Here is a 17,404-nt window from a genome sequence, read left to right on the forward strand (position 1 = left end):
ATGAAAATTAGTTTTCATTCATATGTAAAGTCGAACTAATTACCATCACAAAAACTTCGCACTTTGAAGAGGAGGCAGACATGAACTCGGAAATGGCCTATTGCTGTTGAGTTCACTTCGTGAATATAGACTAAAACAATCTCGTTAAATGATGGCAGAATATTTACCTCCATTTCAAAGAATAATTGTTAATTATAAACAGGTAACACATGGTCATAGTCACAGCTTGGTATCCCATCTTCCCAGAACGTAATTTAATGTAGCTCAGAATAAAAAAAATTTCCCTAATCCAATCAAAACCTAGAAAAAGTTGAAAAAATCTACCTTTATCACTTTGGTGCTCCATACCATTTCTATAGCAAAAGTTGTTCTGGTACAGACTGACTGTACACCCAGTTCATATGCAGCATGTTGTTCGTGCAAACGGGTAAATTAATACAACAGAGAACATTGCTTCACATAACAGAGCTCGATTTAGCAAAACAAAGCAATCCCTTTCGGTCTTGGGTTTCGATTTATCGTTTTTCCAACGAAACATAGGCTATGCTTTGTGGTCTAATGTATTTTACCAAGCTCTGTTATTTCTCCCATTATACCCTTAAATTAAACGCGAAAGAAGTCAGTAATTCATTTTAGAAGGCTGTAATTTGCCGTCACAGTAAAAGGAAATCCCCAAACGTAGAATCTAGATCAATCTCTTTGTCCCTTGTGTTTAGAGAGAACGTATGACTTCTGCGGTAGCAAGAAAATTGTGTTTAACAAATAGGAATATTGCAAACAGGAAAGCTTCGGTAGTTTGTGGCTTACCTTGGTACGGTTAACCAACCGCGCTGTAAAAAAGCAGGATGCAATCCACAAGTTTCAACGACCTCGTTGTTTATTGTGGTCAATGTGATATAAAAGGTGCCACGTAAAAAATACACATGCCAGTTAGCGCATCGGACGAATGAACAGCACTGGCGCTGTATTGCCCTTTTCTTGATTCTTCCTACTGAGTTATTCTCGATTTCTCGCTTTGATTTGGCTATCAAATTATTTTCCTTTGTTCAGCGGTTTGTCTCTTTTTGCGCCACTCGCTACCCTACCTACTCACGCGGCTGGATCACATCCATGTAATCCAAGTGTTTAATTAACTAACAACATACATTACTAGCACATTCCATCGTTTCTCTCATTTTTGTTTCACTTTTCCCTTATTCGCAGTAAAGGCTTACACACGGAATCACAGCGACTCAAAACCAAATCATTGACTATTACTAAGTTTTCGTGACAGTCACACTGTTCATGTGAGATGTAAGTCCAAAATTGGGCCTGATTACAGATTGATATACCATGTTTTACATTTTACTCTGTTTCTTTTGACCTATTTTGGCAGACCCACTGACCATAACATCCATTTCCTTAAATCAAACGGTTGATGAAGGAGATGTGGTGCTGCTCAATTGTACAGCTGATGGTAATCCCCAACCAAACATCACCTGGACCAGGCTGTCTGATAACAGTATTGTCAGCTTATCTCTGACCATCACAGGGAAACAGGATGAAGGGGGCTACAGATGCACCGCTGACAATGGAATTGGAGATGTTGCTTTTTCTGATGTCTTCATTACTGTTCAATGTAAGTCTCAACTGCTCTTCATTTTAAAATTTAGCTTTAAAATCAGACTGTTAACTTAAATTTCAATGAGCGTAGCACAGGTTAAATAGTAGTCAAAGAGGCCTGAATGAGCAAGGACAGCAATCTCATCCTGCCCTATTCTAAACTATTTGGTTCACTGTCTTGTGCCCAGCATCACATTCGATGGAAGCTTATTGTGCCTTTATCAACATGCAGACTCCGTGTCCTTGAATCCTTTTTATACAGCTACTGTCTGTTTCATGCATGGGCCCAATTATTGGTGTATGCTTTATTACCAGGTGCCAATTATGGTAACGGAAACCGCTCACTCCTAAAAATGCACCTGGATGCATAAGGCAAGATGTTTTTGTAAATTCTAACAACTAAATCAGGAAAGTCTCCCACCACACTCTTCTTGACGACATCACAAAAAGGCTCTCAAATCTATTACTGATTTCTTGGAGTGTATATTTCGTAATTTTATAATATTTTTACTGTGGAATACAGTAGAATGAAATGAAAGTTGAAAAAGTCATCGCATGTAATTATTACATGTATATGCCTTGTGTTTGTGGCCAATATAAGGGCATTATTCTCCCGTAATGCCCACAGACCGATTACGAATTATGCAAATTAGCAAAGAAAAAAACAAAATGGTATCCAAAGGGCACATTTGTTTTATTTGCATTGAAAGTAATATTGCTGAGACTAAAGGCTATGAGTGACGATGGACAATCGGAGAGTGCATTTTATTATCCTGCAGACGAGCTTGAATTTCAAGACAAAAATTAAGCCACATCAGTAAGCTTAGATTACAGACGAGTTGGTGCCGACGATGGCCAATGAAACAGTTCCAGCCAAGAAGAAATTGAAACATTCACAAAAAATCAAAAAAGTGAAAACAGTACTAGGAAAACTGTAGGTGAAATGAAAACGTTCCAACGATATTTGTCCTCAATAAACAAGGGAAGTGTGGAAGTTTTGGACTTACCGGTTTCTGACTTGACCATTTGTTGGCGAAGTTTTTCAAAGACATCCGAAAAATTAATGGCGACGACGACGTTTGGCCGTTGATTCTTGAGAATGTCAACGAAATTTCTCTCGTCAATATTTTTTCACAACCATACTAAAATTTTGTTTGCGGGTTTAATATTCATTTTTTCCCGAGAATAAAGACATTTTTTTGACGGAGTGCGCATTAGTTCCCTGACTTGACCTGGGTTTGAAACGATGAATGAACAGATAAGCGCACGCATTACCGGATGTGAAGCGATGAGTTCCGCTTGAACCAAGGTTTCTGTTTTTTGGTCTGATTTCTTCGGCTTCCTTTTCAACTGCTTAACTGCTTCAACTGCAACCGCCATATAATAAACAACTTAATAACCTTGACCGTGCGGTCGTTACAGGAAATCTCAAACCTCGGCCTAGCTGTGTTAACCTCGCTATCGTGCAGTCAATACGGCAACGCCGTGGTTTGAGATTTTCCAATAACGACCTCACTATCGGTTATTGAGTAATTAGTAGCAACTTAAGCAGTTGAAAAGGAAGCCGAAGAAATCCAGGCTTGAACGGGACTCTAACCTATGACCATGCGATTGCGCTTCTAAACTAGATGTTACGCTCTTAGGGAGAAAGAATAAGTAAACTTGCTCAGGTGCCATGTAATTGTAGCAGGACAATATCTGTTGTGCTACTGTGGCCGTGAACAGTAGCGGGGTTTGGTCCACGACTTTTGCTGCCACAGTCTACCATTCTGAGCTTAGCATCTTACAGGCGTTTTGTTTTGTATGATTTTATAGCCTATCATCCAATCAACACAGTCTTCTCAACCAATCTGCCCAACAACACAGTTAACTTGAATGAAAACTTTACTCTCTTATGCAATGCTGATGCAAACCCAGCTGCAAGCTATCGATTGTACAGGGAGCAGGAAAGTTTGAAGGAACAGAACAATGGCACTTATCTTACATTTGTTAGCACCAGAACAAAGCAGGTGGCGTACAGATGCATCCCATTCAATTCCTATGGTGATGGACCTTCAAAGGTGATCACTGTCACAGTGTACTGTAAGTATATATACATCGACTATTCATCTAAAATTCTACATTCCTTGACTTGCGTGCTATGCTATTTCCGCTATGTAGGTGGCAAAAACAGTAGATGTCTCAACACCCTTTTTACACCGCCATCCTGGCAACAATGATGTGAAATCCCACGAGGATATTGTTATCTGTGTGTCTAGAGATTATTAATCACGTGATGCGTTACACGCCAAGGATACATGTTTTCCGTAGTTCTGTTGCATGCAGTAAGAATGCCTTTAAAATAAAGGTATATCAGGACTACTCTTCACAGACACCATGAAGTGCCCTATTTTTTAAAAATATTTCTCTAGTCTTGAGTGTTTGCGTATGTTACAACTAGCCCTGCCATCATCATCATCATCATCATAATGATACTAATAAAAAAAATATAATAATAATAACAATGAGTTTATTTTTATAGCGTTATTACGCTAACTGTTCATAAAGCTTTACAAATCATCATACAGAAATCTGTTCACAATGAATACTCTAGAAATTACTAATTACATATCATTAGCAAATTAAATATTCTCACATTACAGATAAAATAAGGTAAAGCACTGTTTAAAGGTACATTTTCTTAAAGAGATGTATTTTTAGTTGACGCTTTGAGGTGTTGATGTCCGTAGCCTTTCTTAAGGAAACTGGCAGTTCATTCCAGAGCCTTGGTCCGGCAATGGAGAAACGCCTTATCTTCATAAATCTTAGTTCTAGATCTTCAAACACTTAAAAGAGCGTGAGAACAAGATCTGAGCGATGGCTTATAACAGTGCGGGACTAAAAGATCGGAAAAATAAATAGACGCCAAGTCATTGAGTACTTTATAGATTAATCGACCAATCTTAAAAGTAATTCGCTGCGATACAGGTAACCAGTGTAGCGATTTCATTTCTGGAGTCATATAGTCATATTTGCAAGCAAGAGGGACCTCGCGCAGCAGTGTTCAATACTAATTGCAGCCTATTGATCTAAGATTTGGGAGTCCAAACAGAAGAGCATTACAATAGTCAATCTTCGATGTAACAAAGGAGTGAACTAAGGTTTCAGCAGAACTTTGATCGAAGAATTTTCTAACGTTCCATATGTTTCGAAGATAGTGTTGGGTGCTTGTACATATCATACTAATGTGCTTATCCCTTGCTATTCCCTAGTCAAATATCACTCCCAAATTTCTTACAAACGGGTGGTGTTTAATGGTTTCGACTCCAACTTGAATAGGAGTGGCCATGGGCCGCGGAAAGATCTAATAGTAAAAGAATGACTGAATGGTTACTGTCAATGCCACGAAGAATGTCGTTCTGTACTCTGACAAGAGCAGTCTCAGTAGAGTGATAGAGCTTGTAAGCTGACTGGAACCATAGAGTGGGAAGATGGTCTAATCTGTTACGGGTGAAATGAAAAAAAAATGATAATGGCTTTATGTACCACATATACCACATCCGTCTCATGGTGGTTTACAATTCTCTGAAAGGTTGACCACCACCAACAACGGTTATCTCCCCACTACTCTTCTTCACGAACATTGTGTGGTTACAATCAAAAACATTTGTTTCCTGCTCCGGAAGCATAATAAAAGTTAAAAAAGTTTTACAAACTCGGAGCTAAAAGTTAAAACTTATGAAATATTTCGTCCGTTTTTTCAACCGGACTTCATCAGTCAATGATGTGCATGTTAAAAAGATGAATTTTAAAAAGGTTTTTTAACGCCTCTTGGGGGTTAGAATTGTGTCATAGATGGCTGCTAATTCGTAACCATTGTCTCTGTTTAACGCCGGTTTCGTAAGTTTAATTTGAATAGCTTCTTTTATCCTGCGTTTGAAGGTGTTAACTTCGGTTGATAGTACTTTTGTCTTATTTGGGTTCACCGAGTGGCCCTCCAGGCGACAATGCTCGTGAATAGCTGATGAACCTCTTGATTGGTGTTCTTTTACCCTGATTTCCAGAGAGCGGGCCGTTTCGCCAACGTACTCCTTCTTACACTTCTCACAATGGATCTGGTACACAGTACCGCATTTCTTGAGATTGACAGTTGTGTCCTTGACACGTACCAATTGTGATCTTAGAGAATTGACGGGTTTATGAATAAGTGTAACCTCATGTGACTTGAAAGCTCTTTGCAGGCGTTCCGAGATTCCTTTGATGTATGGCGTTGATGCATAGATTTTCTTCTCGTTTTGAGGCTCTTCGGTATCCTCTGTTGTAGATTTTGGATGTGGTATTGTTAGCATCCATTCTGGATAGTTATTCATTTTTTTTCATTTTTAGAGCTTGCTTGACGTACTGTGTTTCTCTAGTTCTGTCATCGTTTTCCGTAACCAAGGTCTGAGCTCTCAACATCAGGGTGTTAACCACAGCTCTTTTGTGTTGTAGATGATGGTTTGATTGGAAGTTTAGGTACTGGTCCGTGTGCGTAGGTTTGCGGTACACGGAGATCTTGGTAGACCCATCTTGGTTAATACTCACACAGGTATCAAGGAAAGGAATCCTGCCATCCTTTTCTTGTTCCGAAGTGAACTGGATATGTTGGTCAATGGAGTTTAGATGTTCTGAGAAGGAATCGACGGCGTTTTCGTGAATCTTGGCCATCGTGTCATCCACATATCGATACCACATAGTTGGAGGGGTGGGGGCGGTGTCCAGAGCTCTGCTCTCGAACTGTTCCATGTAGAGATTGGCCACTACAGGGGAAATTGGAGACCCCATGGCGGCTCCTTTCTTTTGTTTGTAGAATTCACCCTGGAATGTGAAGTATGTGCTCGAGAGGCACATCTCTAGTAGAACAGATAATTGGGCGATGTCTAACGGGCATCTATCCGGTAAGCTCTGGTCACTTTCCAGTTTGGCTCTGACAACTGGAATGGCTTCATTGATCGGAATGCTGGTAAACAGTGAGGAAACATCGTATGAAACGAGTTTCTGTCCAGGGGGTACTTCAAGTTCTGCAATCTTGTTGACAAAGTCTTCACTGTTGACGATGTGATGACTGTTGAGGCCAACAAGAGGTTTCATAATCTTAGCAAGGAACTTGGCAGTATCATACATCACGCTACCAATGCTCGAAACTATTGGCCGTAGCGGTACGTCTTTCTTGTGAATCTTGGGTAGCCCGTAGAACTTTGGGACATTCTCTGCTGTGGGGTACAGTTGATTGTAAAGATAATTAGGAATTCTCTTTTCTTTGCGCCACTCCTTCAAGGTTTGAATGAGTTTGTTTTTGATGGCTCTGGTTGGGTCAGATGTCAGTTTTTCATACGTATTGGTATCGTCTAGAAGAGCCTTCACCTTGTTGTGATAATCTTGTTTGTTTAGGATTACCGTAGTGCGCCCTTTGTCCGCTGGTAAGATTACAATTGAATCGTCTTTCGCCAGAGCCTTAATGGCTTCCCTTTCAGTTCTGCTGATGTTTGATCTTGGGGTTTGCTCTTGCTTACGATTTTAACTACTTCATTTCTCAGGCTCTCGGCTTGGCTTTTATCTTTTAGTTGATTACAGGCCAGTTCAGTGGCTGCCACGATCTCATCAACTGGGATCTTTGATGGAGTTACGCTAAAATTCAGACCTTTCATGAGAACCGAGCGTTCACTATCGGAAAGAGGGCGGTCAGAGAGATTCATAACCCACTTTGTCTGATCAATGTTGGTATCTCCAATGTTTGTCGTCGGTGATCGAGTTTCTTCTTTACTCAGTAGGCGGTCAAACTTTTGCCTCTGGCGGCTCTTTGCCATCTCAAAGTGCGACGAATGTGTTTTCTCGAAGAGAGTTAGAATTTGGTTGTTTATCTCTGTTGACACCTTGGATTGTAAACTTGATTTCAGTTCTTTTACGCTCTCCTCGTACTTTCTGATCGTAAAGTCGCATTGTCTTATTCGTTCCTGAAGAAGTTTCTTCTCGGCATTATGAATAATCTTCATGGTCTTAACACCTTTCATACAGGTTCGTAGTTTCAGGCTGTTTGGAGTAATGTTGTTGTATCTGCATCGGATGTTAAAGTGCTTGTGATTCTGCCACCGGGCGAGTTTTCCAAGCGTTTTCTCTCCTTTCCTAACCATCTTTAGGACTTCGCGTCCATGTTGTCGTAAGATACAATTAAAAACATTTGTTTCCTGCTCCGGAAGCATAATAAAAGTTAAAAAAGTTTTACAAACTCGGAGCTAAAAGTTAAAACTTATGAAATATTTCGTCCGTTTTTCAACCGGACTTCATCAGTCAATGATGTGAATGTTAAAAAGATGAATTTTAAAAAGGTTTTTTAACGCCTCTTGGGGGTTAGAATTGTGTCATAGATGGCTGCTAATTCGTAACCATTGTCTCTGTTTAACGCCGGTTTCGTAAGTTTTCAAATTAAACTTACGAAACCGGCGTTAAACAGAGACAATGGTTACGAATTAGCAGCCATCTATGACACAATTCTAACCCCCAAGAGGCGTTAAAAAACCTTTTTAAAATTCATCTTTTTAACATTCACATCATTGACTGATGAAGTCCGGTTGAAAAACGGACGAAATATTTCATAAGTTTTAACTTTTAGCTCCGAGTTTGTAAAACTTTTTTAACTTTTATTATGCTTCCGGAGCAGGAAACAAATGTTTTTAATTGTATCTTACGACAACATGGACGCGAAGTCCTAAAGATGGTTAGGAAAGGAGAGAAAACGCTTGGAAAACTCGCCCGGTGGCAGAATCACAAGCACTTTAACATCCGATGCAGATACAACAACATTACTCCAAACAGCCTGAAACTACGAACCTGTATGAAAGGTGTTAAGACCATGAAGATTATTCATAATGCCGAGAAGAAACTTCTTCAGGAACGAATAAGACAATGCGACTTTACGATCAGAAAGTACGAGGAGAGCGTAAAAGAACTGAAATCAAGTTTACAATCCAAGGTGTCAACAGAGATAAACAACCAAATTCTAACTCTCTTCGAGAAAACACATTCGTCGCACTTTGAGATGGCAAAGAGCCGCCAGAGGCAAAAGTTTGACCGCCTACTGAGTAAAGAAGAAACTCGATCACCGACGACAAACATTGGAGATACCAACATTGATCAGACAAAGTGGGTTATGAATCTCTCTGACCGCCCTCTTTCCGATAGTGAACGCTCGGTTCTCATGAAAGGTCTGAATTTTAGCGTAACTCCATCAAAGATCCCAGTTGATGAGATCGTGGCAGCCACTGAACTGGCCTGTAATCAACTAAAAGATAAAAGCCAAGCCGAGAGCCTGAGAAATGAAGTAGTTAAAATCGTAAGCAAGAGCAAACCCCCAAGATCAAACATCAGCAGAGCTGAAAGGGAAGCCATTAAGGCTCTGGCGAAAGACGATTCAATTGTAATCTTACCAGCGGACAAAGGGCGCACTACGGTAATCCTAAACAAACAAGATTATCACAACAAGGTGAAGGCTCTTCTAGACGATACCAATACGTATGAGAAACTGACATCTGACCCAACCAGAGCCATCAAAAACAAACTCATTCAAACCTTGAAGGAGTGGCGCAAAGAAAAGAGAATTCCTAATTATCTTTACAATCAACTGTACCCCACAGCAGAGAATGTCCCAAAGTTCTACGGGCTACCCAAGATTCACAAGAAAGACGTACCGCTACGGCCAATAGTTTCGAGCATTGGTAGCGTGATGTATGATACTGCCAAGTTCCTTGCTAAGATTATGAAACCTCTTGTTGGCCTCAACAGTCATCACATCGTCAACAGTGAAGACTTTGTCAACAAGATTGCAGAACTTGAAGTACCCCCTGGACAGAAACTCGTTTCATACGATGTTTCCTCACTGTTTACCAGCATTCCGATCAATGAAGCCATTCCAGTTGTCAGAGCCAAACTGGAAAGTGACCAGAGCTTACCGGATAGATGCCCGTTAGACATCGCCCAATTATCTGTTCTACTAGAGATGTGCCTCTCGAGCACATACTTCACATTCCAGGGTGAATTCTACAAACAAAAGAAAGGAACCGCCATGGGGTCTCCAATTTCCCCTGTAGTGGCCAATCTCTACATGGAACAGTTCGAGAGCAGAGCTCTGGACACCGCCCCCACCCCTCCAACTATGTGGTATCGATATGTGGATGACACGATGGCCAAGATTCACGAAAACGCCGTCGATTCCTTCTCAGAACATCTAAACTCCATTGACCAACATATCCAGTTCACTTCGGAACAAGAAAAGGATGGCAGGATTCCTTTCCTTGATACCTGTGTGAGTATTAACCAAGATGGTTCTACCAAGATCTCCGTGTACCGCAAACCTACGCACACGGACCAGTACCTAAACTTCCAATCAAACCATCATCTACAACACAAAAGAGCTGTGGTTAACAACCTGATGTTGAGAGCTCAGACCTTGGTTACGGAAAACGATGACAGAACTAGAGAAACACAGCACGTGAAGCAAGCGCTAAAAATGGATAACTATCCAGAATGGATGCTAACAATACCACATCCAAAATCTACAACAGAGGATACCGAAGAGCCTCAAAACGAGAAGAAAATCTATGCATCAACGCCATACATCAAAGGAATCTCGGAACGCCTGCAAAGAGCTTTCAAGTCACATGAGGTTACACTTATTCATAAACCCGTCAATTCTCTAAGATCACAATTGGTACGTGTCAAGGACACAACTGTCAATCTCAAGAAATGCGGTACTGTGTACCAGATCCATTGTGAGAAGTTTAAGAAGGAGTACGTTGGCGAAACGGCCCGCTCTCTGGAAATCAGGGTAAAAGAACACCAATCAAGAAGTTCATCAGCTATTCACGAGCATTGTCGCCTGGAGGGCCACTCGGTGAACCCAAATAAGACAAAAGTACTATCAACCGAAGTTAACACCTTCAAACGCAGGATAAAAGAAGCTATTCAAATTAAACTTACGAAACCGGCGTTAAACAGAGACAATGGTTACGAATTAGCAGCCATCTATGACACAATTCTAACCCCCAAGAGGCGTTAAAAAACCTTTTTAAAATTCATCTTTTTAACATTCACATCATTGACTGATGAAGTCCGGTTGAAAAACGGACGAAATATTTCATAAGTTTTAACTTTTAGCTCCGAGTTTGTAAAACTTTTTTAACTTTTATTGTGTGGGTTATTTTAATGTCCCACGATGTTAGATGGGACTTACGGTTTATAGTGAGTGTCTTTATCCGAGAAGACTTAAAAGTCTTAACCATTTGCAGATGAAATTACGAAAACAGCACTTTGTCCTAAATTAGAAAAACCCAGAGTGTTGGTCTGACCTGGGTTGTGAACCCGAGATCAACCGCACGAAGGTCCTATGTTCAACCAACTGAGCGACCGCTCGTCGGTGAAAGAAGAAGAAGAAAGAAAACACGTTTGAGGTTGTAGACGAATGGACTGGTAGCCACCTGAGGTTCCAATGACTGATACACGTTGCTGGACTCAATAAGTACCAAAGCCAGATTGAATTTCTTTTATTTAACGAACGTGGGTAAAATACGAAAATTCTCTATGTACAAATGAAAACGCAATTACAAAAAGAAGGTGCAAGATAATTGTTATTATCTCACAATACAATCTGTTCTGTAATTCGCAGAACCAATAATACTTGAAATCAAGGCATGCACTATGACGGTGCTTTGCTGGGAGGATTTTGGGCAGCCTGCAAATGAACTCTTGATTCCTCACAATTAGTCTCCTGAAATAGTCCAGGTGGTCAAAGTTCCCCATAAAACACGGCCAAACTTTGGCCAATTGGGAAATTTCACCAGCGTTTGGGATATGACCGGTCTTTCCAAGCAAATAAATAAAGGAGACGTGAGTGCTACATTGTAATGCAAATTACAATAAACAAAGAATCTTAACCCCGGAGATTTTAATTGAGTTAGCCGATTTGGTCTATTTTTTATTTTCCCGCAAAACGTGATTTTAAAATGGACACTTTTCTGACGCTGGTAGGGACAAACATGATACCAGATTCTTACTCTTGGGTAGTGGATTGGGAGAGGTGAAGACAAAGTGAAATGAGGGAGGGAAGGTTTGCTTCTGTTTGCTCAGTTGAGGAATTTATTTTAGAACAAGAAACAAAAATGGCGCTCAAAAAAGTGAACGAGATGTAAGATTGCTTGAAAGACTTTTGAAAACGAGGGCCGAAGAGAGGAAAGTGGAAGTTATTCCAGCGGTTGAGCTGAACGAATACTGAACACATCGACCAAAATGAATTCATCATCTCCGTCCGCACTGAAGATGGCAATGAATACGTGACGACTTTCCTTTGAAGACCTTCGAAGTTTAGTGGCAACTGAAGAAAAATGGCTATTCCGGAAGTGTAACAAACGACTCAAACTGGGCGCAAACTGGGCGCAAACTGCAGACATCAGGTAGTCCTACCATTTCAACCGTTACCACCTTTAAGACTCGCTATGGTGATTTGACCAAGTTGGACTAAAGTCACTTCGGCGTATTTCGCGCCAAACTCAAATGGTTAAGATTTCTTTCCAGTACGGAAATGAACAAAGTTTGGGGCGTGAAATATATCGTATTCTTCGTCTTCTTTTATATGTTAACATTGAAATTCCTTCCCAGTTTACGGATACTAGGGACTTTCTTTTGCTTTCATACTAGATGAAATTAATAACAGACGATTAATTTGGTCTTCTTTACGACACGTACAGTTCACCAAACTTGGATTTGCCGTACGATTCTTTTCCTGTTTTTGACTTGAGTTAGCTGAACGAAGACGAGCGCTTTGCGCAATATCGCTTTTTTCAGTTTCATAAAACAAAGGAACATACTAGGACTCAGCATTAACTCTAGAAGGGGCAGTTAAATTATTTCAACAAAACAAGATGTTTACATTTTAATTGCTATAAAAGGAGAGAAACAAAACAAATTTGTTAACTGTTTGCAAAGCTGGTGAGCACAAAAAAGTAACAACTTGTGATTTGATTACGTCTTGACAATCGAATAAACAGAAGCTTAGAAACTTATGATTTCTTGCTTGTTTTTTGTATAAGGCTTTCTAGTCCGTGGCAAGCCGGCATGATGGGTCCAAAGGAATCCTTTAAGTTTTCACCAAAAGACAAAGCCGTAAATATTTAAGAACTTAATAGTATGGTTAAATACTTTATCTATAAACTTAACTTCTGAAAAAAAAGAGAAATAAGCATTAAAATGGCAAGGAAATGAACGTTTATACTCACATATTGAGAAGCACGCCAAGCGAGGCACTTTACCGGAGTAGAAAAGAATGTTACGGGTGGAAAGCCATACTGCTACGCGTGTGCTCGCGTCACTGGAATTGATTTGGACCTCTCGTAGCCGTAGTAGCACCTTAAAGTCACTAATACCGTAAGTAAGACGTACTTCTTAAACTATTGCACGCATACAGCAACCTTGCAATTATACGCTTTGCCCACACACCTATAACGACTTTACGACGCTTAGTAAAGGATATTTCGAAGACAAAGACGAGCCCAGGGACAGACAGGTAGCAGTATACAAGATCACATGCTGGGATTGCAAGGCCAGTTCCATTGGTGAAACCAGCAGGAACCTAAACACACGACTTAACAGAACACAAAAAAGCGACGAAGAATGGTGATCTCAATAATAATATTGCTGAACACTATTCTAAAACACACTATCGACTGGGACTCTGCTAAGTGCTCAACCGGCTGTACGGACGACTTACACTTTAAAGCTGGTATACAAACTTAGAACAAACGACTTTAAACCCTTGCCAACTTCTACTTGCGCCTCACAAACGATTACTTAATGGAAAACTTACAAGCCGGAACGTAATGCACTAATCACCACTCACCAGCTTCACAACCAATCACACTACTTTTCCAACTACCGATCACATCACAGACTAGAGCATCGCTACATTCGTTTAAATTTCCAACCGTTACATGACTCTGAAGATAACTTCCGCTCATGTTGTTAAAACGTCGGTTACTGCAATTAACAGTCCTTCTCAGGACTCTTTCCACACGGACGACCAAATGCCATTAATTAAGCAATGTGTTTTCATAATATAATGAAAGCAAGAAAAACAGGGATGCCAAATGGTTAAAATAAGATGTAATTTTTAGAGGTACTCTGACCAGCATCTGGAATTGCTCTGAATACATAGTCGCTAGCTTACCTCTATGGTTTCACATGTAAATAGCCCACTTCTGTTACTGAAATTTATGCTTGTTTGCAGCTTAAAATATTGATATAGTGGACTAAAGAAAGTATTAAGATGTGTATGTGTTGAGGACAGTATTTGTCGGCAACGATGATGATTCAAACGGAAGGCCCTATCTGCGCAGCACAGGAACAGGCTTAAAGGACTAATTACATTGATCGGACTGCTGCGTCACCGCTGTGTAGAATGGGGGTTGAAAAGGAAGAGAGGGTATTTCATCTAGTGAGTGAGTGCAAAATGTTGGCCCAGAAGGAATATATAAGACGATGTGATAAAGTGCGAGGATTATACATGGGAAGTTGTATGAGTTACACCAGCTTTAGAGGAAGAAAAAGTGATATGAAAACGCACCAGAAGGTGTTGTGGAGAAATGTACCGTAAAGCTACTTGGGATATGAACATCCAATGTGATAACGGTTGTTAAAGCAAGAAGACCTGACATCGTAGTGAGCGAGAAGGAGAAAAAAATGCTTAATTGTGGACATTGTTATCCCAGGAGGTAGTAGGGTACATGAAAAGGAATTTGAAAAAAAAAATCGAAAAAATGCCAGGATTTGAAGTAGGAGATTAGAAGAATGTGGCGTGCAACGTGGATGTAGTACCGGTTATTGTAGGGGCTCTTGGAAGTGTTACTAAGAAACTTCTTCAATGGATTGAAAAATTGAGGATTCGGCTATAAGAATTGGACTGTTGCAGAAAACTACGCTATTAGGAACGGCCAGAATTTTAAGGAAGGGGGTTGAGGAGAGTGTCTCCAGGGAACAATTGGTTATTTGTTATGACTCGCTCCCTTGGGATGCATGTCGGCAAGCTAAACACGATAGAATGCTGCGGCCAATCTACCACCACCTACTACAGAAATACAACTTCCAAGAGAGTAACAACAAAAAACCGTGTTATATGAAATCAACACCAACAGATGTCATGGGAAACGCAAACGCCAAGATTCTATGGGACACTTCCTTTCAACTGGACAGTGCCCCAGAAAATGGTGCCAACAAGATCGATATGGCTATATTGGACAAGCAAGGCAAGTCGTGGTTGCTAATCGAAGGCACTGTATGCCAGGTAGAACGGATCAAAAAAAAAAAAAACAAAAACAGTGAAGCAAGAAAAGTACATCGATCTACTGAGAGGAATAAATAACTTATACAAGGATCACACAGTAACTCAAATCTACTTAGTATTGATCTTCCTATGAGGTTATTATATGAGAATGGAAAAGAAACTTAACAACATCACAGGAACAGACAAAGAAACTGAATATATTGTTATTAAATGCTAAAAGTGGCTCCTTTCACAAAACAATGAGATAATTATAACGATTATAACAGTGTTACACGTAACCCAAAGGCAACAAAGCATATGGGTCACCCGCATTGTTGTAAAAGAAAATACATTGAAGAAACAAATAAAGATACCATAATAATTAATAATGATGATGATAATAATAACAATAATAATAATAATGATAATAATAATAATAATAATAATATTAATATTAATAAAAATTATCCTATCAACTTCTGACGATCGACCAATAACTTGTTCAAACAGTCTATGCAAGGTGATAACCTCAGTCACTGACCACCTTTTAGAAATGCATAATTGATAAGATGATACAAGAAGATGCCCACTTCCATAAAAAGAATCTATCTCGTGTTTGGATCGATGTCAAGAAGGCCTTCGATTCTGTTTGTCACGAATGGATCACCAAACCACTTGAAATGCATGGAGTAAACGCAGATCTCATCCATCTCATCAAAACTATTCTGAAAGCATGGAACATCAACCTTGAAGTAATATCAACAAAGGCAAGGAAATCATCAAAGTAAAGAGAGGAATTCTTCAAGTGGATTCTTTTTGTGTGCGACTATTTACATTAACACGTAATCCTATTGCATGGTATCTGAGGGGTACAGAGGGATATAAATTGTCCCATGCCCAGAACCAAAAGATCACACATGTGCATTTCGTTGATGACTTAAAAAACTTACCATCGTTCTGAACACATAGTTGTGACCGTTACAAGGAAACTAAATAAAATGTTCACAGACATTGCAATGGAATGGGGGATAAACAAGTGCGCTGCCATACACATGAAAAGAGGCAAACTAATTACCAATAACATCAGCAGCGCAATGCCTGTAAGTAACAACTGTACCATCCCAGCTCTGAGCAATGATGACCACTATAAATTCCTAGGAGAATATCAAAACACTCATAGAAACACTCATAGAAGAAGCTGCCAAGGAGTACAAGACCCCACTATAGGCAGTTTGGACTTCCCCATTGTCAGTCCCACGCAAGGTCAGCGCAACGAGCATCTACGCAGTGCCTATCTTACAAACTGCATGTGGTCAACCGACTGGTGTATTAACAACCTTAAAGAACTCGATAGATTAACAAGACATGGAATCAATGAGTGCAGTGGAAAGCATAAGTATGAATCGACAAGATTATTGTGTCTATCATCAGAAGATGGAGGAGAAGAATTGATTGAAATAGAGTCACTGTACAAGAATGCCAAGCTTAAAGTAGTCCATTACATAAAATAACAGTGAGGATCCACGCATTAAACTAGTCAAATCATTCCGAAGAAAAAGAAAAAAAGCAACTCCTTCATCTTCTTATGATAGACACAATAATCTTGTCGATTCATACTTATGCCAAAGGTATGCAGAAGAACTAGAACTCAATTGCCACTTTGAAGATGGCGCAGGAGTCTTGGAAGGCACTGACGACGTAACAATAGTGAACGTTAAAGAACCCAGGAAAATGAAACAGATCATTCGTAAAGCAAGTATGAAGAAACACAAAAATAAAGGCATGAAAAAGGCATGGATCGGAAAGTTTGTGACTCAACACTGGCAGTATCCAGAAGTATCAGCCCACTCATACGACATCTTTAGACAGTGGAAGAACATTCCTGATATAGTCCTGTCAGTAGATACAAGCACTGGACAGCAACTCCTTAACACAAAGACCTATAGATCAGAAACGTTACGCGAACAAGTAGACGACTTGGCCTGCCGACTTTGTTTAAAGATCCGACGACAGTATCACACCTTCTCTATGGTTGTTCTCACATAGCACAGTCACTGTATAAAGCACGACACGACTATGCTACGCCCCGTTTACCGTGCTTTATTGGAAAGGTACAGATTTGAAGAATCTGTGTATTCTAACCCGTGGTACAAGCAATCCTATCCCCAACCAAGCCAAGAGAACAACAAAGCAGAGATCTTGTGGACATACCCTGGAAACTGGAAAAATGTCCAATGATGGCGCAACTAGACCGGATATCAGTGTATTGGGTAAAAATAAAAAATGGATCATCATAGACGGAACGATATGCAACCAGGAACAATCACAATGAAAACTAAACACAAGAAAGATAAATGTATAGATTTAAAACTAGGTATTAAGAAGTTATACCCAGGTCATAAAGTAAAGCTAATTACAGTAGTCTTTGATTTTCTCGAAGTTTGCTACAAGGATCTTGAAGAAGAACTTACCAGCATATTG

General features: G+C 39.9%; 2 protein-coding genes across 2 annotated transcripts in view; one reads left to right on the forward strand and one right to left on the reverse strand.

Annotated features, from left to right (window-relative positions):
* Window positions 1-4,432, forward strand: part of LOC138029420 (probable oxidoreductase PXDNL) — a 41,321-nt gene extending 36,889 nt beyond the window's left edge. Inside the window, exons 4-6 of the mRNA XM_068877165.1 lie at window positions 1,376-1,618; window positions 3,418-3,684; window positions 4,332-4,432. Coding sequence (XP_068733266.1) covers window positions 1,376-1,618; window positions 3,418-3,684; window positions 4,332-4,432 — 611 coding nt within the window. The remainder of the gene's footprint in view (window positions 1-1,375; window positions 1,619-3,417; window positions 3,685-4,331) is intronic.
* LOC138029770 (tyrosine-protein kinase receptor Tie-1-like) overlaps window positions 1-17,404 on the reverse strand; it is a 556,173-nt gene that overhangs the window by 339,647 nt on the left and 199,122 nt on the right. The gene's annotated exons all lie outside the window — the stretch shown is intronic.

The sequence above is a fragment of the Montipora capricornis genome, chromosome 13, assembly GCF_036669925.1.
Source record: "Montipora capricornis isolate CH-2021 chromosome 13, ASM3666992v2, whole genome shotgun sequence".
NCBI classification, from domain to species: Eukaryota; Metazoa; Cnidaria; class Anthozoa; order Scleractinia; family Acroporidae; genus Montipora; species Montipora capricornis.